The sequence below is a fragment of the Chiloscyllium punctatum genome, chromosome 49, assembly GCF_047496795.1.
Source record: "Chiloscyllium punctatum isolate Juve2018m chromosome 49, sChiPun1.3, whole genome shotgun sequence".
NCBI classification, from domain to species: Eukaryota; Metazoa; Chordata; class Chondrichthyes; order Orectolobiformes; family Hemiscylliidae; genus Chiloscyllium; species Chiloscyllium punctatum.
In genome coordinates, this window is record NC_092787.1 from 15,554,947 (window position 1) to 15,581,139 (window position 26,193).

General features: G+C 37.9%; 1 protein-coding gene across 7 annotated transcripts in view; it reads left to right on the forward strand.

The window, feature by feature from the left end:
• The window catches only part of cntrl (centriolin), a 116,640-nt gene that overhangs the window by 45,692 nt on the left and 44,755 nt on the right, over positions 1-26,193 (forward strand). For all 7 annotated transcript variants that reach the window (XM_072566081.1, XM_072566075.1, XM_072566077.1 and 4 more), the window contains 13 exons: positions 1,808-1,961; positions 2,343-2,563; positions 3,391-3,567; positions 10,245-10,379; positions 11,581-11,726; positions 11,872-12,079; positions 14,703-14,882; positions 18,712-18,891; positions 19,031-19,147; positions 20,294-20,438; positions 22,863-23,005; positions 24,280-24,475; positions 25,212-25,519. In XM_072566081.1, the coding sequence (XP_072422182.1) occupies positions 1,808-1,961; positions 2,343-2,563; positions 3,391-3,567; positions 10,245-10,379; positions 11,581-11,726; positions 11,872-12,079; positions 14,703-14,882; positions 18,712-18,891; positions 19,031-19,147; positions 20,294-20,438; positions 22,863-23,005; positions 24,280-24,475; positions 25,212-25,519 (2,310 nt within the window). The remainder of the gene's footprint in view (positions 1-1,807; positions 1,962-2,342; positions 2,564-3,390; positions 3,568-10,244; positions 10,380-11,580; positions 11,727-11,871; positions 12,080-14,702; positions 14,883-18,711; positions 18,892-19,030; positions 19,148-20,293; positions 20,439-22,862; positions 23,006-24,279; positions 24,476-25,211; positions 25,520-26,193) is intronic.

Sequence of the window (26,193 nt, forward strand, 5' to 3'; positions counted from 1 at the left end):
AGGAAAATATTGGGATGTGGATTCATATAAAACATAGGAGTGTTGCCATAATCTCTGACACTAACTTAAGTAAGAAACAATGAGTTTGGGTATATTTTCATTTTCTACTTTAAGCCCTAAACTGCATTAACTATCTTGCATGTCAGAATGGCTATCGACATAGACTGTTCTCATGCTCTTTTAACATCTAGCATTCCAACAAAAGTAATGTATCAATCAGTTTCATCACAGCTATGACACCAAAGCAGTTAATGAATTTAAATAAAATGTTGATGAAAATCCATCTTTACTTCTTTCTAACTGGACAGTTCTATTAAATATCTGAGATTATGACTGTCACTAACAAAAGGGAGAGATGAGTTGAAGTTGTCTTCTGACTGTAATAGAGGTGGTTTTTACATTTTTCTTTCTTTTCCCTTTTCTTTTATAAGTGGCAGTGGGAGACTTCCCCAAGCCCTATATATGAAGTATGATTTAAACTTGACCCACAGCAAAACTCCTTAGGATAGAATCAAAAGTTGATTTGTATTAATGCATTCAAAATGCATTAAGGATGATTTGCAATTCATATTTGCATGCGTGTATCCAGAGAAGGAGGAAAGAGGTTACAAATTACTCAAAAATATTGGCATTAACACAGGTGGATTACAGAGTTCAATAAGGCAATGTCCGGTGAAGATCCATTCAGTTTGCTGTGCAAAGACATCCTAACCTAGTTTTTCTTAGTTTATGTCTGTTTTTTTTGTCCTCTACCTCCAGAAAAATGTGGACCAAGTGTTGTGATACTCCTACCTTTCCTCAAATCTGCAACAATTTGCACACGTGTACTCTCTCTCTCTCTCTCGCGTACACACACACACACACACACACACACACACACACACACACACACACACACACACACACACAAATATAGATTACTGCGTGGCAAGGATAGGTTGGCAAAGTTAGAGTCCATTTCGAAAATAAGCTAAGTTTGTAGTTTGATGTTCAGTAGTTTTGTGACTTGGATTTCTTCAGGCTGAGTTCAATGACCTTGATGCTCTGACTTAAAGGTGTTGATTAATGAATTAATTCTTTTCCTTCTGGAGGTAAACTTAAAGTTGTGCCACACATTTAACTACCCATATACTGTATCCATAAGAAACATTGACCTAGATATTGAAAATAATATCTGCCTTTATAAAGCAACCAATGTGTTTATTTTTTATACATACCTAGTACTTGTCTTTTATGTGGTGATATCCCTTTTAATTTATTCATCATATCATTTAGTGAAGTCTTTAAGAGCTACCAATGTACCATACTGGACCTAGTATAGCCAGGACACCTGACCATCAATGATTGGAAGCTTCATGTTCAGAGCCTGATTAGAAAGTCTGATTTATGTTCTTTAAAAACACAAAATGAAGGCCAGTATGGAATTCTATTTCTCTTGCTTTTTATTATTTGAATATTTATGATTACTTTCTTTATTAGTTTATTTGACAATACTGAAGCAACTCATGAAATCCAAAGGAGCATTCAATGCCTAGATACAATGCTCATACATTTTGATGCTTTCAGGTAGTGACATGCTTTCCATATTGTATAAAACAGATGTTGGAGTTCATCTGGCTCTTTTAATAGTACATTGAAGCAAACATAGAGTTATTAAAAAAATTTAGATGATAAAGAATTAATTGATTTTTTGTAAATTTATTTAAATTACTGATTATTATGTAATATCAATTGTACCTTAATTAAAATATGGCACATAATAGCATTCTTATTTAAGGCAATTTACATTTTGATGCTTTTTTCTTAGGTACATTTGAAAGCTCAAATGACCAGTGAAACCCAACAATTTGACATGATGTCCAAGCAATACAAGCTATTAGAGAAGCGTCTGGAAGAAATGCTTTCTAAAATTGCTAAAGAAACCGAGGATATCAAGGATCTTGAAGACCAGCTGACAGAAGGTAGCTGTTAAGACTTTTTTTGTATTCTCTGAGGAAGTTCCCTCTTTAAGTGGTTAAACAGATTACTGTGCGAATAGCTGTGCTCTGCTGAAATGCTAAGAGAATTCTTAAGGTTCATTTTCAAAATGATCTAAATTGCTTCTATATTTTCAACAATGCGAACAGATCAAAATGAGGTTCCAAACCTAAATTTAGGGCAGGAAAGCACCTGCTTTTTTTTATATATCTGCATATGTAATGCATCAAGAAAAGCTGCAATTCAATTATATTATTTGTATTGCTTAATCCTGCTGAATAGCATCCGAGTTCTGTAATGGTAAAGTACATAAATTTTGTGACCAGTGCTTCAAGTGTTAACGCTTCCTAATGCATTTTTAATAGGCCGTATAGTAGCCAATGAGGCACTGAAACGGGACCTCGAAGCTATTATTGCTGGGCTGCAGGAGTACTTGGAGAGTGTAAAGGGGCAGGCAAAACAAGCTCGGGAGGAATGCACAGAGCTACAGAAAGAAAAGGAGATACTGTTGCTTCGATTGGCTGATTTAGAACAACAGAAGAATCAGCTAGAAATCATTGCCATGGATGCAGAGCACTTGAGAAAGGTATTTGCATTAGAATCCTGAGGAGCTGTACCATATCCTTTACAAGAAACAAATGACAAAATATGGTTAAGAATAATTTTGCACAAAATATGATTTTAAAATTCAACTCCATTTTCCCCTAAAATTCCAGTAGTTTGTGATGATGATAAAGGCCTAATCAACCAAACTTAAGCTGAAATGTACTATCTGCCAAATTGGCAACCGATGATAAATAGGAATTGATAATCAGCTATGAAACAATAATGTATTTTAGCATGATAGGACGAACAGTAATGGGGCAGTAAGGTGGCTCAATGGTTAGCATTATTGCCCCTCAGCGCCAGGGACCCAGACTCGATTTCAGCCTCCGATAACTGTCTGTGTGGAGTTTACACATTGTCCCTGTGTCTGCGTGGGTTCCCTTTGGGTGCTCTGGTTTCCTCCCACAATCCAAAAATGTGCAGGTCAGGTGAATTGGCCATGCTAAATTAACCATGGTGTTAGGTGCATTAGTCAGAGGGAAATGAGGGAAAATGCAGGTTACTCTTTTGGAGGGTCAGTGTGGACTTGCTGGACCAAATGGCTTGTTTCCATACTGTAGGGAATCTAATCTAATCGCAAAGTTGCCAGTTTAATTGGAATGTCTGTTTTCCTGTTGTAATTATGCAAATAACACATTACCAAACAAAAAAAATTGCAAATATTACATTGTAGCATACAAAACAGATAATATAGAAACATCTATAGTTAAATGGTAAGTAATGGATTTACTTGACAGAATGCATTGCGTAACCTAAACCTTAATGACTATCGTAATCTGCAGAGTCCATGTTTACTTCTCATTATAGGAGATGTCTGAACTGGAGCATTCCTTACAAGAGCAACAGGAGCTGAATGAATCTCTACGTCAAGCTCAAGGTGACCTCAGTGAATATGAAGCTGAATTAGAATCTCAACTGCAAGCAAGGGATTTTGAAGCAAACCAGCTTAGAGAGGAACTGGAGCGCCTCCGGAAGCTTAGTCAAGTAAGTTACAAACTTGACCCTTACTCATTCTTCCAAAGTTGACATGGTAATTGTTATTTAAAAGTCTTAAGGAATAATGAAGTCATTAACTAGTAAATTCTTTGTTTATTTATGGCATTGTTTACAGCACAAAGAGTTGCACATCACAGAACTATTATAGTGTAGAAATTGGCCATTTGGATCTGCAGCAGCTCTATTATCTCATGCCAACCTCCTGATCTTTTCCCCATATCCCTGCACTTTATTACTATCCAAAGACCATCCAATGCCCTCTTGAATGCCTCCACTGAATCTACTTGCAGCACATTTCTAAGCACTGCATTGTATACTTGGATTTGTTGGTAGTTGAATTTTTTGGGGGAAATTTTCTCTTGATTTCCCATTAAGTATCTGGTTATTGTGATTTTTAAACATCTGTTCATTACCTCATTTAATAATTATAGTCTAAATTACAAGTGGCTAAAGTCCATTCTCAGCAATTCCAGTATTGTTTTCTATTGATTCCATAACACAACATAACATAACTTGTGCTACATGAACAAATTAATTTAAAATTGGTTGTGTTTCTGTTACAACAACCAGATGTCTCAAAATGCAATGCAAACAGTGAAGTACTTTTGCAGTCTGGTCATTTTTTGTGGTGGAGGAAAGCAGCAGCTGCTTTGCATGCAGAATATTGTCTCAAACAACAATGTGGTAATGGCTAAATGATCTCTCTGTGATTAATCCTTTGTCCATCGTAAATAACTACCAAATATAAATGGCAATAAAATAATTCTCAGAAACTTGACTGAACATCATTTAAAGTCATAGAGATGTACAGCATGGAAACAGACCCTTCGGTCCAACCCATCCACGCCAACCAGATATCCCAACCCAAGCTAGTCCCACCTGCGAGCGCCTGGCCCGTATCCTTCCAAACCCTTCCTATTCATATCCCCATCCAAATGCCTCTTAAATGTTGCAATTGTACCAGCCTCCACCACATCCTCTGGCAGCTCATTCCATCCTCTGCGTGAAAAAGTTGCTCCTTAGGTCTCTTTTATATCTTTCCTCTCTCACCCTAAACCTATGCCCTCTAGTTCTGGACTCCCCAACCCCAGGGAAAAGACTTTGTCTATTTAACCTATCCATGCCCCTCATAATTATGTAAACGTCTATAAGGTCACCCCTCAGTCTCCAATGCTCCAGGGAGAACAGATTCTCCCTGTAGCCCAGGTGCTCCCACCCTGGCAACATCCTTGTAAATCTTTTCTGAACCCTTTCAAGTTTCACAACATCTTTCCGATAGGAAGGAGACCAGAATTGCATGCAATATTCCAACAGTGGCCTGACTAATGTCCTGTACAGCCGCACATGACCTCCCAACTACTGTACTCAATACTCTGACCAATAAAGGAAAGCATACCAAATGCCTTCTTCACAATCTATCTACCTGCGACTCCACTTTCAAGGAGCTATGAACCTGCATTCCAAGGTCTCTTTGTTCAGCAACACTCCCTAGGACCTTACCATTAAGTATATAAGTCCTGCTAAGATTTGCTTTCCCAAAATGCAGCACTTCGCATTTATCTGAATTAAACTCCATCTGCCACTTCTCAGCCCATTGGCCCATCTGGTCCAGATCCTATTGTATTTATGGTATATTTTAATTGAAAAGCTTTTTGAAAAATGCAGGTGTCCTGCACAAATCTTATAGCCTGGATTTTGACAATATATTTGTCAGTGTTTGCTGTCATTATTCTATTGTAATTGACAACTTCAGGTGTCCACACAGGGACAAAGTAACAGGGTCAGACGTTGTTGTCAGTAATTTTATATGTCTACAGAAGATGTGCTCTAGATACATCCACGGGCTGCATTGAACATTTGCAGTAAGACTTCCCTACTTTTATGCTTCAACCCCCTTGAAATATGGACCAACCTAGTCATGGTGTCATACAACATGGAGATAGACCTTTTGGTCCAACCACCCACACTGACCATGTTCCCAAACTAAAGCAGTCCCATCGTTCCATTAGCCTTTCTGATTAAGTGCTGTACCTGTGTGCTAGCTTTGTGTTTTGTGCACAAATACTCCCAAGTCCCTTTGCTGCTTACTGCAGGCTCTTTTCCCTTTAAATAATACTGTGATCTTTTGTTCTCCCTTCTACAATAAACAACTTTACATTTTGCCATGCTATACTACTTTTGCCAACTTTTTGCTCACTCACTTAACCTATTGATAGCTAGCTCTCTGTAAACTGTTTAAATCCTCTTCACAAATTGAAGTATAACTGGTCTTTTGTTTGAACATCAATCTAACTTTGAATTTGCTGGTAAACACTCACTGGACTGAGAACTCGATTTTATATTTGTGGAATGTCAGTTTGCTCTGAATTTTTTTTAAAATCCATATTTTGGAAAAAAATATTAATTATGTTTTATCAGAATTAATGTAGAAATTGAATTAATCATTTTATGTTGTTATTAAACTAAAAGTGAAGGAATTCAGTGTTTTTAACTTTATGCTTTGTTGTGTATGCATACTTCAGTATGATTGTTGCTCACCTGCTTGCTGATTGTTGTGGAATTTAAATCGACTTTGCAAGAGCAAAGAAAGGAGCTTTATTCTTAATCCTGCGGGATTGACTCCATTACACTAAGCCAGATGCCTCAATGTAAAGAGTACTAAGCATTGTTCAGATGCTTGCCTTATACTGTTTCTTATTACACTGTCAAGGGCAGAGACTTGGAGAACTCAAGTTATTATTCTCTCATCCCCTGGTCTTAGACATAACAGTTCTTCAGCTTTCGCTGAGTTCGACTATCGCAAGATCGAGTTGAATGTTTACAGAATTCAAACCGAGATAAGCTAGCTGCAGACCTTCAAAGTATTGTATACAAAGCTCAGTGCAGCATTGAATTTAAGAAAAGCATTCTCTTTTAAATTTCACAGTAAATGGATAATTTTCCATTGCACTGATATCATTGTCACTGCTTGGCAAGAGATCCTCTCTATTTGGCCACAGACTTAAACTGGTGTCTGGAAAAGGGGAAAACCAGAAATCACTGGATCATAAGAGCTTTGTGGGCAGCGTTCTTTGTGGTCACAATGAACTCTTTGCTTTGTTACCATGTGCAAAATCCAACCCAGTGTTTTGGAAAATCCAGTCTTCCATTTCACAGTATTTTAGGTTTTTGTTTAATTTGCATGTGCAGTTTTTATTGCTTTTGCTTATTATTTGCTTGTTGTGCATTCTAAAGTTAGGGGACATATATAGTCCACAGGCTAGAAACAGCACAAATATTCAACTATCCCTGTTGAAAAATGCCTTTCAGTTAATACCCCCCAGTCTGTCCAGAACTTGTTGAAATTGGTCAGAATGATATCATGAATCCCATTAGAAACATAATATTTGCTTTGTTCATTGTCAAAGTTCATCAAGGTTACATTAGTCAAGTGAGCTCACTTTTAAAATATTTCCGTTTTCTACTGTATTTGATTTTTGTTTTAATATTTGAATCTTGATTTTTTTGTTTTCCAAATTCTGAAGGTTTTAACCCTTGGCTAGAGTTTAGGTTCCACAAATCATAGTATCCCCACAGTGTTGAAACAGGCCGTTAGGCCCAACAAGTCCACACCGACCCTTGAAAGAGTAACCCACACAGACCCATTCCCCTAACCTATTACTCTAAATTTGCCCCTGATTAATGCACCTAACCCACCCACCCCTGAATACTATGTGTAATTTAGCATGGCCAATTCATCCAACCTGCGCATTTTTGGATTGTGGGAGGAAACCCACACAGCCATGGGGAGAATGTGCAAACTCCAGACAGTCAATCATCAGAGGTTGGAATTGATCCAGGATAGAAGTGGGTACTGCAGATGCTGGAGATGAGAGTCAAGATTAGAGTGGTGCTGGAAATGCACAGCAGGTCAGATAGCATCTGAGCAGGGAAAATCAGCGTTTCGGGCAAAAGACCTTCATCGGGAATCAGTCTGGGAGCCTCTGGAGTGGAGAGATAAGTGGGAGTGGAGTGGGGCTGGGGAGAAGGTAGGTGAGTGGCAATAGGTGGATGGAGGTGGAGGTGAAGGTGATAGGTCGGAGAGGAGGGTGGAGCGGATAGGTGGGAGCGTGGATTGATAGGTGGGACAGGTCATGAGGGTAGTGCTGAGCTGGAAGGTTGGAACTGGGGTAAGGTGTGGGGGAGGGAAATGAGGAAACTGGTGAAGTCCACATTGATGCCCTGGGGTTGAAGTGTTCCGAGGTGGAAGATGAGGCGTTCTTCCTCCAAGTGTCGGGTGATGGGGGAGTGGTGGTGGAGGAGGTCCAGAACCTTCATGTGGGAGGGGGAGTTGAAATGTTCGGCCACAGGGGCGGTGGAGTTGGTGCGGGTGTCCTGAGATATTCTCTGAAGTGCTCTGTGAAAAGGTGATAGGTCTCCCCAATGTAGAGGAGACAACATTGGGAGCAACGGATACAATAAATGACATGTGTGGAAGTGCAGGCGAAACTTTGGATGTGGAAGGCTCCTTTGGAGCCTTGGACTCTGGTGAGGGAGGTGGTGTGGGCGCAGGTTTTACAAAGGGGAAGGCGCCAGGAGGGGAGGGTAGGTTGTTGGGGAATGTGGACTTGACCATATAGTCACAGAGGGAACAGTCTTTGCGGAAAGTGGATAGGGGTGGTGAGGGAAATATATCCCTGGTGATGGGGTCTATTTGGAGCTGGCGGAAATGTCGGCGGATGATGCGATTAGGTGATCCAGGGTCCCTGACACTGTTAGACAGGAGTGCTAACCACTGAGCCACTATGCCACCCCTTGGTGTTTGAGTGTGAACATTGATAATATAGGCAAGTCATTTAGCTATGAGAATATTATAACTAAATCTTGTGAAGCTTTTGGGAGAACTCTGATTTGATTGGATTTATTATTGTCGCATACCAAGATACAGTGAAAAGTACTGTTTTACATGCTGTCCAGGCAAATCGTACCTTACATAAGTAGGGATAATAGAGCAGAATGCAGAATATTGCGTTTATAGATTATGGTGGTTGCTTTTCCTGAGGCAGCAGGAAGTAGAGACAGAGTCATGAGAATGAAGGCTGGTTTTTGAGAGGGACTGGCTGCACTCTAATTTCTTGTGGTCTTGGACAGAGCAGTTGTCACACCAAGCTGTGACGCATCTAGGTAAGATGTTTTCTATAGTGTATTTACTGAAATTGGTATGTGTCATAATAGACAGTTGTGGCCAAGTTTCCTTCACCTTTGAAGAAGGAAGTAGAGGTATTGGTGAGCTTTCTTGACTATAGAGTCGACATGGATGGACCAGCATGGATTGTTGGTGATATTTACTCCTAGGAACTTGAAGTTCTCAACCATCTTCACCTTAGCATCATTGATACAGGTAAGGATGTGTCTCCACTCCACTTCCTGAAGACGATGACCAACTCCTTCATTCCTGACTTTGAGGGAGAGATTTTTGTCTTTACGTTATGCTACTAAGCTCTGTATTTCATTTGTGTACTGTGTCTCGTCGTTTGAGATCCAACCGACTACGCTGGTATTATCAGCAAACTTGTAAATGGAGTTAGAGCTGAATTTGGACACACAGTCATGAGTGTATATGGAGTATAGTAAGGGACTGAGTACGCAGCCTTGTGGAGCACCAATGCTGTGGATTAATATGGAGGAGTTGTTGTCGCCTTTCTCATCACTATGATTTTATGTTCCAATGTTCCCCTCAGTCTCAGACCATACAATGCTTGCAGCTGGAGTTTAAGCAACATCTATCCTCATTGTTCTAAGCTAACTTATTTGACTGTAGCCATAGTAACCCAGACAGGCTTCTTGCTAGTTCTGTGAAAAACATATATGGTCTCCTTTGCTTTCTTGCTCCTGGGAAAAGCCCACAAACGGAAAGGCAGTGGAAATACAACCTGCAAGCACCTGCAATGTATGTTGTTGGAGCAGTGCATAGTACAATTAAGACTTCACAATGATTTTAAATATTCTTGTATCATAATAGGTTTTTTTTAATGTCTTAGTCATTGTTTCACACTTCTGTTTTCATTTATTTTTCCTTTGTTTTTGCATTAATTATCTTTTATCAACTTCTGTCTCCTGTCAGATTTTCTGTTATGAAAAAGAGATGTCCATATGAACAGTAGCAAAGGAAATTAACAACCTTATAACTGATATGGGAACCAATGAATATATAAAATAGGGAAACTAAAGGGAATAATTTTGAATGGATAAAAGTAGTTCTAAACTGTAGAAGAAGAGCAGTTTTTGTTCAATAACTGAGTGAAGAAAAGTTGGTCTTTCAGCAATATTATGTTTTGTGCATCTTTGCTTTAGTTTTAGATTGATATTACTTTCCTTAATGGTTATTATGACTTCTTTTAAAACACTAATAATGTTTAAATCTTGGTAAAATCCTAGAGGTTCCAAGTTATTGATATGAAATTACCAAATAATAGACACTGGATCTGTAATTAACCGTATTATGTACGCTATTAGATCAGTTTACAAATAAAACATAAAGCGCTGTTTGATCTCCCCAGTTTTGAAAGCTCAAATGCATCTTTGGATATCGGCCTTAGCTAAGGGCTTGAATGTTTCTGCATCCTGTCAATTCTTCTGATCTAAAAATAGTTATCTACTAACATGGTGGAATATTTACTTTCTAGATGGAGCAATCTGCCCTGCAAGCTGAGCTGGAAAAGGAAAGGCAAGCTCTAGAAAATGCCATCGCACAGGCTCAACTGGTGGCTGAAAAGGAGCATGAAAATAAGAAGTTAGTTGCTCAGTTAAACGGTCTTAAAGTAAGTGAAATCTGACTGACAATTATTTAAAATAATAATTGTGACAATTTTTCCTAATTAACTGAGATTCATTAAATGTCACACAGCATTAAGGAGTAATCTCATGGCAATAAGCCATTAGTTACTTTTTGGTGAATAACAAACTCGTTCTTGATATTTATGATGTAAATGTATTTAAATATTTGTGTATTATTGTTTGAAAATGAACTCAGCTTTGCACTCTAAGCTTATGATGCATAAACAGTAGCTATCACAATGCATATCTAATACAATGTCATGTGAATCCCGAGAGAAGATTTGCTCAAATTTTCTTGAAAAAAATATGCTGCTTCAAATATTGTGAACTATGTTGCGTTATTTGCTTAAGATTATTAAGTTCATGAACTGAGCCAACAAAACTTACTAAATACTCATCATACTTCAGATGTTACTGGTTTACTGTCGCACTTCATTCTCGAGTTCCCCACAGAGATCAATACCAAGGAACTGCAAATTAGTTATGTCACAGTGCTAATTTGGCACGAATATCATACAGATCCTAGACCTTCTAAGATGAGACTGCTGGAAAAATTATTGATGTTCTCATCACCATTCAACTGAAATGTTGGACAAGCTGTTCAGGGAAATGTCCTCTTTATTCTTAAATAAAGGCACCTGACAAGCTTTTGCTCCTAAAACAAACTTTGGAATGGCTACCAAACTGCATTTTTAAAACTTTTTTTTTAACTGATGAGCGCCAAATTTAACTATGGTATCAGTGATTGATGCAGTAGGCTAGTTTTAACTCTGGTGCCTGTAATTAAAAAGATAACCTTCTCTTAGTTGCGAGTCTTCCATCTTCAGACATTTTTGTGTTAAAAATCTGAACTCGGGTGTGACATATTGTTGAGCCAAAGCAAAGGATTTGCATTTGAACTAGACCTGGTTTCACATCATCTGAAGCTACAAGGTGCTGAAAAAGAAAAATTAAGTATTCCTATCTTTTGCCTTAAAAGGCACCATTAAAATTTCACCATTTCACCATATGGAGCTTTACACACCAGCGGCATTAGTTTTTGACCAGCAACAATGCATAATTCTACAAATATAAGCTGAACCTATAAACTGTAATATAATACATTATTTAGAAAAGGAATCAGATACTTTTAAACACACATGGAGTATGATGATTACTGTAGTATTAATATTATTTGCCTTACAGATTGATAACTCCTTGTTGAAGGAACAGCTTCAGGATCTTCAGGCACATATAGATCAGGCCATGAAAACAATGATTCATCCAGAGGAGGTGTCTGCTCGTGTCTCTGAGCTCAGGAAAAAACTGGATTCTGGTACTCATGAAATTAGGTTAGACTTCCGGTCTATTGAAGTTATTTATTGCATGCTTTAAAAGCTTTCGTAATGTTAGAATTTTAAAAGAAACTTTGTGCTTAATTGATCAACCATGTGAGTTTTCTAATAGGAAATTGGAACTTTTTTTATTTATTCTTAGGCCTTATAACCAAGGAGATACTTTGGGAAAGAATCTTGCTGGATTACAGAAACAGTTGAATAAAATTTTGGACCGCTCACAGCAGGAAAAAGAGGAAGCTTTAAAACATCAGAAGAAGTTAGAACAGGAAGTGATGGGATTGCAGGATGAGCTGAAAAATAAAGAGGAGGATTGCAAGACTGCTTGTGAAAAAGCAGTAGAGACATTGGTAATTGTAGGCTGACAAACTTACATCAAATAGCATTGTTCAATTACTGTGCAAAATACTCTTTGTTAATAACTTAAAAGTAAAAAGAGAATAGTAAAACAAAACTTAACTAAGTTTATTTTATGCATAAACAATTAGCAGAAAAGTTTTCATACAATCATGCAATATGCTAGATTAATACTATACCCTGTGTGGTGGTGTTTGGTCACCTGAATTACCCACTGATATGCCAATATATTGTGTAAAGGTAATTTTAAACTCTTGTCCTCTTGAGATAGGTACAAATCTTTTATTTAAAAACTCTTGGAAAGAAAGGGAATAAATGCATCTGTAATCAGTAGTCTTCAATCTTTCCTTCATGGGGTCTTTCTGTAAATACTAGTCAACTATTCCTTGTTTCACAGATGTGCACACTCAGGGTGCACATTATTGGTATGGAACATAATGTGAATGGACAACCTGATTCTTGTCCCACAGGTTATTGGGCATATGAGGCAGAGTGACCCAAGTGGTAAAAATTGAGATACAGAGTGCAGGGTTTACTTCCTTCTTCTGCCACTGTGCCTCATCATTAAGATGTTGAGATTCAAAGCATGATGCAGTTTGATGGACAAGTTGTCACCGTTCTGAGCAGTTGGTGGAAAGCTGCTGTAGCATGTTGTTTCATTGTCTTTGAAGTATTTTCTTTGTCCTTCCTTGGACCTTTGGCAACTTCAGAGTTAAGGAAACAGGAAATGGGAAGTGGTTTTTGGCCATCAGGAATCTGTATCCAGTCCACCAAAGCTCATTCTGCAGAAATTGTGCCAGAATTATTGTTGCACAGCTTCAAGAAGGACACTAGTGTTTGGTGGTCCACCTATTGAATGCACAGTGAACAGCAGAAGAAATATGATCGAATTTCTTTATCACACTTGTGTTATTGATGCGCATTGCAGGGCTTACTGCAGTACAGAAGTGGAGTGATAAGAACTGGCCTGTGCTCTCAGACTTCCTTTGATTTTCAGAGGTCTTTAATGTCATACTCTCACTTGTGTCGTTTGTACAAAGGTGTGCTGCTGTTGCAACTGATCCAGTTTTGGATCTCTTTGTCAGTGGTTAAAGTCAGATGGTGGTTGCCAAGACATGGGCAACCTATTTCCTGAGTGTCTGCTTCAACATGCGTGGATGGTAGAATATTTCACTGCCCAGCTTTGGTATGATATGAGTTTTTTGGGCGACATTCCGGACAAACAAAGTTTCTTGTATGCAGATTTGGAAGACAACAACAGCAGCCTGCAAGCCCCATACAGATATGTAGGTCATGTATATCTATGTTGTCATTAAAAGTTTTGACAGAGAGGTGACTAAGATCCATGAACTAAATTAGATATTTCATACTCGTACAAAAGGGAAGTTGAGGTGATTAGCCACTGTCAGGTAGATTATAAGTTGTATAGAGGTTATCTCACAGCCTTGCTTGACCCCAGTCTAATTTTGAAAACATCCAATTCAGATCTCTGATTCAAGATATTTGCAGTTTCATTGGGATTTCAAGACTAGAAACACATTTTTATGTTGAAAGAAAAGAGATTTAAAAAAGATATGAGAGGCAAATTTTTTATACAGAGGGTGGTTTGTCTGAGGAAGTGTTGGATGTTGGTACAGTTACAACATTTAGAAGATATTTGAATAGGTGCATGAATAGGAAACATTTAGAGGGAGAAGGGCCAGGAGCAGGCAGATGGGGCTAGTTTAGTTTGGGATTATATTCAGCATGGACAGGTTAGACCGAAGGGTATGTTTCTGTGCAGTATGACTCTGATTTCAGGGTTGTAATCAAGTTTCCTGGGCATCCACAGAGTCTTGAGATTTACAAAGACAAAAGCTCTGGTCAGGTTGATAAATATATCTAAGTACTTGCCGATAGTGTTTTCTTGGATTTATCTGCCATTGGAAACATTGTTGGAGGGTTCTGTAGCAGGACCGAATTTGCACTTTGTCTCTGGAAGGCTTTCCACACCCAAAAGAAGTAGACCATTCAGAATATATCTGTGGTAGACAAGAGGGGAATATCCTGACAGATTGCACAGCATGGGTTTTAATGGTTGCAATGTTATTCCATTTGAGGGTCCCTCAATTTTAACTTTGAAATAGTTTTGCAGTGTTGGTATTGGAGAAAAATTAAAGCAGGTTAATAAACCGAGAGGAAATACAGGAATCCAACCGGATTTAACCGCATTTTCCTAGAGTTCAGGGACCTCAGTTTGAAAGGAGAAAGTGAGCTCTGATGAAGAGCTCATGCTTGAAACGTCAACCCTCCTGCTACTTGGATGCTGCCTGACCTGCTGTGCTTTCCAGCACCACATTTTTTTACCCCAATTTGAAAATCAATTCAGCAAAATTGGGCAGTGGAGTCTCTCAGTTTTGTTTGATGAATGAAAATGGTAAATTATGCAAAGAAGCATTCACATTACTTCCAGAAAAAAGGTGCATTTCAATTTTATAGTATTCATTCTTCAGTTATTTATCCACATTTTCCTAATGTCACTCTGCATGTACACCTGGTTTCTGTGTTCTGTAAAGTAGATTCAATTAATATACTTTTGGTAACCCTTTTGAGAACCTAATTGTGATCGTCTTGCAGATAAAATCTGAAAAAGGAGTCAATGAGGCTCAGGCACAGGAATTGAAGAATGAAATATTGCAGCTGCAGGAGCAAATGACTAATATGCAGGAGTTACAGGCACTCACTGATGAACAGCTCCAGGAGGCTGACACAGATAGAGATAAACTTTTAACAGTACTTGAAGACAAAGAAAACAAGGTAACAAAAATGTTATTATGTAATCATAGAATTTGTAAAAGTCCATTTTTTGGATTTCATCTGGTTTTATTTTGCTTAGCTAATTCGAATCAAAAATCGGGGTTTTTTTCTGGACACAATAGTGAATTTTTATATAAAACAAAGACTGTGGGTGTTGAAGATCTGAAGCCAACAAAAACAGACTGTTGGAGAAACTTCGGTTTGGTAGCATATGCATTAGGAAAATTGAATTAATATTTCAAGTCCTGTGGCCTTTTTCAGAGCTGGAGGCATCTAGAAAAAGGTAGTAATTAAGCTTATGATAGGAGGTAGAGGGGAAAAGAAGTGAGTGGATAGTTGGTAGAAAATCCCAGAGAGACAGAAAAAGGTAGGCAGACAAAGAGATTGTTGATAGTAGACCAGTGAAGAAGATAAACCCGACTTATGAGTAGTTGAAAATAGGTTGGCTGTACTAAAAGCAACCTATTTCAGGATCTGGGGTAGTCGAGGTAGGTAATAGACAAAAAGGGGTATTTATGCTCTCTAATTGCTCAAATTGATGGTGAGACCTGAAGGCTGTAACAAGCCTAAGCGGAAGATAAGTAGTTGTTCCTCCAGCTTGCATTGAGCTTTCCTGGAGCACTGCAATAGACCCGAGACAGAAATATTGGCAAGGAAAGACGATAATGTTTTCAATTGGCAAGCAAATGGAAGTTTAGGGTCATTTTTGGGGGCAGAATGTAGATGTTCTGCAAAGCGAGCTCCCAGTCTGCATTTCATCTCCCAAATGTAGAGGAGACTATTGTGAGCAGAAATACAATAGACCAGATTGAGTGAAGTGCAGGAAAATCAGTGTATCAGCTGGGATGTCTGTCTGGTGCCTAAGATGTGAGGAGAGAGGAGCTAAACGGGTAAGTATTGCACCTTCTGTGTTTACCTAGGAACATGTGGGGATATTTTGGAAGTGGGAGAGGAGAGGACCAAGATCTCCCAGCAGTGATCCTTGCAGAATGCTGACAAGGGAGGAGAGGGGGAAGAAATGTGTATTTAGCAGTGGCATCTTGCTGAAGGTGGTGGAAATGGCAGCTGACGAATGGCAGCAAACTGCTGAAAGTGACGTCATTAGAATATATGTGACAAAGAGAGTGGGGAAATGGAATAGAGTCCTTGCAGTAAGCAGGATGTGAGGATGTATAGTCAAGTAATGTGGGTTTGTAATGGATGTCAGTGGCCAGCTAATCCCCAGAAATGGAAGCATATATGTCAAGGAAGAGAATATAGGAGTTAGAGATGGGCAAGGTGAAGGTGACAGAAGGATGAAAATTGGAAGCAAAATTAAGCAGATTTTCTCATTCTGGACGAGAGAGGGTACCTGCACCACTGATGACAGAGAAAGAGTTATGGGAATTGGCCCAAGAAGGACTGGCACATGGAATGCTCTATGTGCCCCAGAAACAGGCAGGAATAATTGGAACCTGTGCAGATACCCATCGCAACACTTTTTGGTCTGAAGTAAGAGGAGCTAAAGGAAAAATTATTCAAAGTGAGGACAAGCTCAGCCAGGCGGAAGGTTGTGGTGGAGGATAAGGTCCTTCCAGGCCCTTCTTTTAAGAAAGAAGCAGAACTCTGTATACATCAGGCTGGATGTGTAGAGAGATGGTACATTCATGATGAAGAGGAGGCAGATGATATTCACAAACTGAAAATTTTGAAATTGAAGTATCATATAGGTATAAATGGGAAGAGACTTGACAAGGGGAGAGCAAATCTAGGAAGAAATAAGTTTTGTGGGCAGCAACAGTTGGAATTATGAGTGTGTGAGCAGATTTGTACATTTTGGGAAGAGGCATAAGTGGACTGTATGAGGTTGGGGTGTTATGAGCTGGGAATCCTTTTTTTTGATGTGTCATTCCCTCAGTAATATTCCATTGAAGTGTTTCATACTATTAATTTTTTTTTCATATGATTTGCTTAGTTAGATATGGCACTATCCTACTTCAGCATAAGTATAGAGCATTTGGCATTAGAAGAACGACTCCAGGTGTTTTCTAAAGACACAACTGGGAAAAATGGATAGTCCAACAGAAGAGGAGATATTAAGAGGAGTGGCCAAATGCAGTACACAACTACAGGAGGATTCTGTGGTCAACTGTGTAAAAGGCTACAAAGTGGTTGAGAAGGAAAAATGCACCAAGATCATGACTGAGTATATATTTTGTGATTTTGTTTAGGGTTGTATCAGTGCTACAACAAAGGTTGGAGCATATTGGCAAAATTCAAACAGCGTTGCTTTAAAGTTTTGGAAAATTTGTAAAGCACAAACATTTTCAAAGACTTTCAAAAAGAAATGGAAATAGGGCAGTTTGCAAGATTTAAAACAACTGTTTTGAGGTATCATGACCTCATCTTTGTAAAGGAGGTGACAGTATTTGAAGAGAATTAGCCATTCAATTAGGTTAGAAAGCAGGGTGGTTTCAAAGTATTTTGGTGTAAATGGAATCCAGAGAACAGGAGACGGGTCTTACAGACACAGAGCTCAGGAAACACCTAAGATAGGAAATAAACTTTAAATCAGGGCTTACAGCAGGTGGCAATTGTTTTTTTCATGGACAAATACAGAAGGAAGTACATTTGGAAGGAGTTAGGGAGAGCAGTTGTGAAAAAGAATACAAGGAGGTGACTAGAGATTGCCCAGCTAATCAGATTCATGGGTGTAAAGGGACCACATAAGACAACAGATTTACTAGAGAGGCAAGAATAAGACAAGTGCTAACTTAGAAACAAACCTAATGGGACTATAGTAGAAAATGGCTAGAAAGATAGGGTAATGAGTGCAAGCTTCTTGAAGGAAGGGAAAATGCTAGATAATGAGCTAAGAGCTATACCAATGTTTTCTCTTGCAATGGTGGAGAAAAGTATAAATAAGCAAAGAGATTATAGTAGAACTCAAACTGTTGCCATCATTTAGAGTTTGTTTTGCAAATTTATTAACATCATCAGTAATTCTGAAGTTTTATTGGAAATACTGACTTAATTTGATCCAGCAGATGGTGCAGACAATGACAAATTACCTTCCTGTAGAGGTACAAAAGCAAAATATTGTAGATGCTTGAAATCTGAATTAAAAATTAATGAGGAGGAAGGTACCTTTTTTCTAAACAGCTTCTCACCTCATGCACACTTTGTGGAGATGTGAAGTAGAAAAGAATTAATATTTATGTACATATTTTGGAAAGTATGAGCGCATCTAACTTACCGTTCCACAAACTTATGTGACTTTATGTCAGATTCCCTGGAAACTGACAACCTACCATCTAGAGAAAATGACATTGACTTTTTTCTGTGGTAATATATTCTCACTGATTGGATTTATGTTACGTTTTCACTGGAACAACTGTATAAGTTCAAAAGTAATTTAAAATGCATTTTTTTATCTTAAATGTTTACTAGTTGCTTTAAAAAATTGTCCAAGTGAGAGTTGTTTCTTCAAGTTTCAAATTTCATGCTGTTTCCTCATAAATGGAAGACATTTATGTTTCTGGAAAACAAATAAAGATATACATTTTATAGATTAAAATAAAAGTGTACAAATACAGTGTGTCAGAGCAGTTGGCTGGAGTGTAGTGCTTAATGACACCAATAGCGTGGATTCAATCTCTTGTGTCACCTGTAGTAGTTCTGGGGTTCTGCCCCCTCCTCTTGCCCTATTGTGATATCATGGTACCAAAAAAAAGAGCAGTATAGAGAGCCATGGTACCAAAAAAATAGAGCAGTATAGAGAGCCATTATTTGACAACCTAGGAGGCTAAAAGGAAGACATTGATTTGACTTGATGTGAATCTAATTGTAGAGCAAAATAGAGGGTCGAAGAATGCATTTGAAACTCCGTGGCCTTGAGAAAGACTTGAAAGATTTGAAGTCAACAGTGGCTACTTCTGAGAAGGTGGCAGCAAAAGAATTGTCCACTGCCAAAGACCACATTAAAGTTCTTGAGGGGACTGTTCAAAAACTTAGCCATGAAAGAACAGAGGTAACATACATTTTATTGAATGGAAAATATATGCAGAATACATGATTTCAACTTCATTAAATTCCCTGGAACAAAATATGCCAAAAATGTACATTATTTTCACCTTTTACTTGTGTATTTGCATTTTTTTTTGCTGTAGGAAATGGAGTTAGCAGAAAAATTTCAAGCTGAGGCAAATCAGGCGGCTTGTGACCTTGCCAAGGCAGAAGCTGAAATCGATATGCTACAGAACCTATTAAAAGAAAAAGAAAGTCAGGTGAAGTCAAAAAATTGTAGACACATCGACTACGCACATTGCAAGTTTTTATGAGAGTCAAAGGGTCTCTGAAATTTTAATTTGCATCCATCTGAACTGATTGAAACAAAGAGTAAATGCGTTTAAGGCAAAATTAGACCAGTGCATAAAAGAAAAAGTGAAAAATCATGCTATAAACAATCGTGTAGATCAGTGACTCAATCGCCTGTCTCTATTGTAATTTCTAAGTAATATTTAATTAAGATTTTTATTAATTTGTGCAGTTTTAGCAAGGCCAGTCAAGATGTTGGTGATGAGCTGCCTTCTTAAATGCTTCTATTCCTTTAGTTTCAATTTACCGGAAGTGCTGGTAGGGAAAGAACTTCAGAATGTTGTCCCAGAAACAGAGAGGTAATGGGATACAAGTCCAAGGCAGGGTGGTGTGCAACTTGAGGAACTTGCTGGCAGTGTTGTTTCCATGGTCTTGTGACCTTGTTCTTCTGCATGATAGAAATCTTGGCTTTGACAATTCAGCTGAAGGAACATTGGTGCATTGATGCAGTGCCTCTTGTGGATGCTGCACATTTAGGGAATGTAGCATTTGTCACCTTTTCATCTCGTGATGCTGCACCCCCAAGCATGGTGGGTTCTCCAAACTATAAATACAAAATCTAGTGCTATGATAGGCATTTATATCTCATGCGGTCTTATAAAGGCTATTGCATTTCAGTTATAGTTGTACTACATTATTGGCCCTTGTGCAATTTCCATCTAATTTTCAATGTCGCTTAACCACATCAGCATCCAACAGAAAATATTCAATCTTAAATCTAGTTTCGATAGATTAGATTGATGTAATTGAGATTAAACAAATAATATTAAACACTTTATTTTTCAAGTTTGTTCTTCCTATAACAGTAAAGTTTTAATTTAATGTTTCTCACTGCAGCAGATGAAAGCGATGACGTTTATCTTTTGCAGCAGCTTTTTTAAGCATTGCTGTATTATTATGACACAATATTTCAACTGAGATTATAGGAACCATTTCTACAGCTGCATGATCAGTTTCCTTTCTTCCAAAACTTTGTATTTTTACGTGCTTGTTGCATTCATATTGGTGCCATGATTATAACACAGTATTCCAATCCTTAAGTAATTTTTTTTTAGATTCTGGATGGAGTTCAATCATTTGATTTTGGAGCAAATACTGTAAATGGCCAACAATTAGAAATTGATAGACTAAATCGAGCTCTAAATCAACAACGGGCAGAACTGAAACACCTCCAAGATCATCTGGATCAAACCAGAGAAGGTAATGTTTCCTATGTAACTGTCCAGTTTAAATGAATGAGAACCAATCATCAAGATTAACTCAGAATTGGAGAGTTGGTTGGACAGTACCAGGTACCTGGTACTTGTCCATGAGAAGCTTAAATTTAACAAAGTTCCAGCATAGTTGGTGTATAGAGATCTTCAAAGAACTTCATTGCGCATCTTTCAAAGAACTAACCTGCTTCCAATTGGTAGATCTGGGCATTTGTGTATCTGTCGGATTGCAATGCTGACCAGTGGTAACTTTCAAACAAAGAATTTAGTTTCTATGTAAAACATCCTGTAAATCTTTTTTGCATGAAGTTTCATCAGTTTAATTTGCTGACTGCTATTTCTAGCCGTCATGAGTCAGTTTGCATAATTTGATTTTAAAGGGTTGATTTTCAACTACATATATAAAATGCCATCCAGAGGACTGATCTGTAACATCAGCACTGTTCCTACGCAGAAGTTGAAAATCTATGTCAAAGCCTATTACTTCCAGTTACACAAGAACATGAATATGCCATTCAGCCCCTTGAGCCTGTTCCATCATTCAATCAGGTTATTACAGATTTGTGTCCTAATTCATATACCTATCTTTGGGGCATTTCCATTAATACCTGAACAAAATTTTATCTGTTTCAGATTTCAAATTAACAACTGATCTAGCATCCAGCACTGTTTGTGGAAGACAGTTCCATCAAAGACCCTTTATGTGTAGAAGTTCTTCCTAACATCTCTTCTGAATGTTCTGGCCCTAATTCTCAGACAGTGCCCCCTAGTTCCTGTATCCCCAATCAATGGAAATAATTAATCTTTTCCTCTTAATGTCTTGAGGTTTTCAATTGGATCACCCCTTAACCTTCTAAATTTTAGAGAAAGCAGGTCAAATTTGTGTAATCCCTTGTCATAACTTAACTCCTGAAGTCCAGATATAATTTTTGTAAATCCACATTGTACTCCCTCCAAGGCTAAACTATTCTTCCTAAGGTGTGGAGTCCAATTCTACTCTCAGTATTCCAAATGGGATCTAACCAGGATTTTGTACAACTCAAAATGTATTTAACTTGTGTGTACATTTATGTAATCAGTTCCATTTAATACTTCAATGCATTCCTAAGAAACAACATTATCCTATACAATTATAAAGCAGTAAAGCAACTGCTGAAGTCCAAAGCCTCACATGTACAGATCTTCGCAGAATTAAAGGTAAAAGCTAGTCACCTCAAGGAATGTGAGGCTGCTTTCTCATTAAAGAGACAACTGGTGTTTAACCTGACAGTCACCATGTCTTGGATGAGGGGTGAGATCAGGAAGGGAAGATCTTCACATTGACATCCGCTGGTATAAGAATTGAACCTGCACTGTTGGTATCATTCTACATTGCAGACCATCCATTCGGCCAACTGAACTAATCAGCACCCTGTTACAGACTTGCAGTATGATCTCTTTCTTTGTCTTTGTTCCCTGGGTGCAACCAAAAGGATAAGTTGTTTACTGTATCCACTGATGTTGTAAGATCCTGCCAGTTTCAGTAGTCTAATAGCATCCTCTTAAATCACTAATCATTACTCATGATTGGTCAGTTGTTGTTGAATGATACAGACATAGTAGATCAAGGTGGAATTTAACGACGGTAGTCTGTTATTAACTGAAGCTTGTAGGTAAGCCAGAAATAATTCTGTTTTTAGCTTTTAAAATATGTTGCAACTATGCAATTTATTAAATTGTTCAATTTGATTTTTAATATTGTTTTGGTGAAACATTTGCCTGTGCTACTGTGTAATAATTTGTTAGATTATTTTCTGTTGGTAACTGAATGTAGTTCATTTGTAGATACAAAATCACCCCATTTTCCTCCTCTGACTATGGATTTGCCAAAACGTGCTCCTGCAGCCAACTTCATTTAATTGAATTCAAAATTCTGGAACTCCATTCCCAACAATTCTATAGACTGCAATAGATCAAGAAGACTGCTTTCTGCCATTTTCTGAAGGGCGTTGCTACCAATACTTACGTGGCAAGAAATTTTTTTTTTAACATAGGCATAGGAATTGTGTTTCTGGATTTGGAATCTAGAGACTCTATTAAGGATCTGGTAAAGGGTTTCTAATGTGTCTCAACAGCTGGAACATTTTAAATTTTAATAAAACGAATCTTGAACAAAACTCTAGAATCAGAAATTGCCATTGTGAACCAGAGGATTCTTTATAAAAATCCACCTGAATCACTTTTAGGAAAGAAATGTCATTCCTGTTTGGTTTGGTTTGCATTTGACCACAGATCCACAATTATGTACTTGATGCTTAACATTTTAATTATTAGTAAGGAACTGGTAGTAAGTACTGATTTTGCAAAAACACCTGCATCTCAAAACAAATATGAAGCTGTTTACTAGTATGCATTTTTGTTTGGTTTTCAGGTAACTTAGATGAGATGAAAGACTTAACAAATGAAATCAATGCACTCAGAATTGCCCTTGATAATCAGAATGATTATATTATGAGCATGACTGATCCACTTAAGAGAAGAGGATACTGGTATTTTGTGCCATTTGCACCAAATGTAAGAAATATACAAATTTATGAATGCCTTTTTTTAAATGTCATAGTTGTATTCTTCATGATTTTGGTATGTGTTGTATCAGCGAGTTGAAAGAATTTCATTTCTACTGAGGTTTGTTTATGGCAGTTTGGGCCTCTGTTTTCTCTCATTTCTGTTCGCCAACATGATCTAAAGGCTGTCCTCCATTTTGACAATTGAATTCTATACTTTAAAATATGAGATTTTCATTCATGGTATTATAATGTTATGTGTGACTTCACTTGTTTGTAAGGCATTGGCCTAGATTTTACAATTTAATTATTGCAAAACTACCATCATTGACACTGTAAAACTAAATTCTTGTGCAGTTAAACAGAGAAATCTGGATGTTCTTATGATTCTCACTCTTCTACAGAGTGCACTTTGATGTTCTCACAGATTGAAATCAAATCATGAAATGTGAATTTCCAACATTAAACGATCTGTCAGAAACATGACATTTTTATGCCTTGTAAAAATGAGGTAGAACTGGCTTTTTATATTAAATTATCAGAATTACCAAATTACTTCTGTAGCCATGAAAGCTTATTTTATGTTTGTGGGTTGTCAAGTTTCTCCAGTGTGATAATATTTCACAAAGTTTTCAAAATAATACTCTTTTATTCCTGACGTTTTAGTTGCAATCTTCATCCCAATTGTATATCCTATTTATTTTATAAAAGAAAAAATAATACTTGATAGACATTGTGTTTTTCACAACCTATTCTGATCTCTCAGATCTCTTTAATGAGATTGGATGCTTACACCACTGTTGTTGGAAGTGGGTGATCCTGTATAGTTAAGACCAATGTGAGGTTAACTTTGGAAAAGGTCAAATCTATGTCACAGAGATTGCCGAATCTTTGTGAGAAGCTTTCTTCAAGGTCAACGATGAGTGGTATTACTTAATCCCTGATCACATACGGGCTGTTACAGCATGAAGTACGCTGTAATATCACAATCGTGCTGGAAGCTAACAAGTTACTGTCCCCAAAATCTGAATCAAGGAATTATAACTGATGAAAAGTTAATGTTTTCTCTACACACCCATACTAATGTACATGATTTTTAGATCAGCTGACTATTTTAATGTTATTTAGTTAATAATGGGAAAGTCAACTAGATACTGATGTAATTGATTATCTGGAACTGTTGGTGGTTGTAAATGGAGTTATATTCTGTGTATTTACCTGGAACATAACTCAATTCAATTTTTCAATAGTGCTAATGAATGGAGTTTTCTTCTCACTTTTTAGCCACCAAGCCTGGTTTCACAAAACAATCAAACAAAAGATTCTGGAGTAAGTTCCCAATATCAGATTCCATCACCTTCCTGTCAGCAGTCAATTCCTAAAAGAGGAGACCAGGAGGGATATATACAACCGATTTCTCAAGGATATTGGGTTTACTCCCCAATCAGACGTGCTTCATACAAGACTCAAGTCCACACAGGTACCCTCATGGGAGGTGGAAGCAAGGCTCTGATTTAAGGGTCTGAACTTTGGCTTTGGCAACATTGTCTATTTCAGTGCCTATTGTGTCAGTTTTGAAAAGTGTTTCACAGAACATTAGTCTAATATACATTTAATCAAATTCAAAATATCCCATGAACAAGTAAAACCAGGCTGTGTTTTAAAGCAGGGTTGTAATAAAAAGTGTTCCTTATTATATTTAAGAATGGTAATTTGGTATGAGTTGATTAGTGAAACTGAAAATGGCTTTATCAACAAAAGTAGGCGTTTCAAATTACAATGTCAATCCATCACCAGTGGGTAGCTCAGTCATTTTCAGTAATTTAAAATTTTATATTAAGAAACCTACATTCCAGTTAGTTTGGGGCACAATGAGTTGTGAAGTGAATTGAAGGAGAAATCAAATTCAAAACTTTCCAATGTGTATCTATTAGTGTGCATCTGTACAAAGGTTCCACGTTAGATTTTGGAGTCTTCTTGAAGCTGCTTACATGAGCATAATTCGCAAAATCTCCCAAAGGCATTAGACATCAACTTAATGGGCAGGGGAGTTGAGCTTCTATTGGAATGCTTTTAAAACTAGTCCAAAACATCACAAAATTAATTACATTGGCCACAACTTGCATTTAATGCCACAATTTTGTACTGGTTAAGGCTGTGATATTTAACATAGCCATTTTGTTAATTTGTAAGGTAAATTTTTTTGTCATTTCTAGGTGATGGTGAAGGTAGTGGGACTGAGAGTGATGATAGTGGCATGCACAAGCAATCTTTTACAGCCCCACCAAGTTCAATTATTTATACCATGTACCCAGATGGTACCCCTGTGCCACAAGGTACAGTGGTATATGGACCGCCTCCAACAGCAGCAGCCAGTGTTGGACCTGATTCTTCAAGCACAATTATTTATGGACCTCCACCACCTGGCGCACACGTTGTTTATGGACCACCTCCAGCCAACTTTACTGTCCCTGTTATCCCTGCTGGTGTTCTGCACTGCAATGTATTAGAACATCATGTCTTGGTAAGACTTCTGGTACATGTGTTGAGTAACACAGAATTTCCAAAATTGCTTTCAGCATCATAGCCAGGATTGTCCAATGGCCAGACAGTCATTATTCCAGTGTAGATGGGAGTTGCACATGGTGATTATGCGGAATTTCCAATATAACAGTTTCTTAAGGAATAGCCCATGAAATTGGAGATTCTGTTTGGCAATTCTTCTATGTTATAGAGTCATAAAGATGTACAGCATGGAAAAAGACTCTTCAGTCCAACCCGTCCATGCAGACCAGATATCCCAACCCAATCTGCAAGCATTCAGCCCATGTCTAAACCCTTCCTATTCATAATCCAGATGCTTTTTAAATGTTACAATTGTACTAAGCTCCACCACTTCCTCTCGCAGCCCATTGCGTGCACACACACACCACCCTCTGCGTGAAAAACTTGCCCCTTAGGTCTCTTTTATATCTTTTTACTCTCGCCTTAAACCTATGCCCTCTAGTTCAGGACTCCCCCACCCCAGGGATAAGACCTTGTCTATTTATCCTATCCATGCCCCTCATGATTTTATAAACCTCTAAGGTCACCCCTCAGCCTCCGATGCTCCAGGAAAAACAGCCTTAACCTATCCAACCTCTCTCTCTAGCTCAAATCCTCCAACCCTGGCAACATTCTTGTAATTCTTTTCTGAAC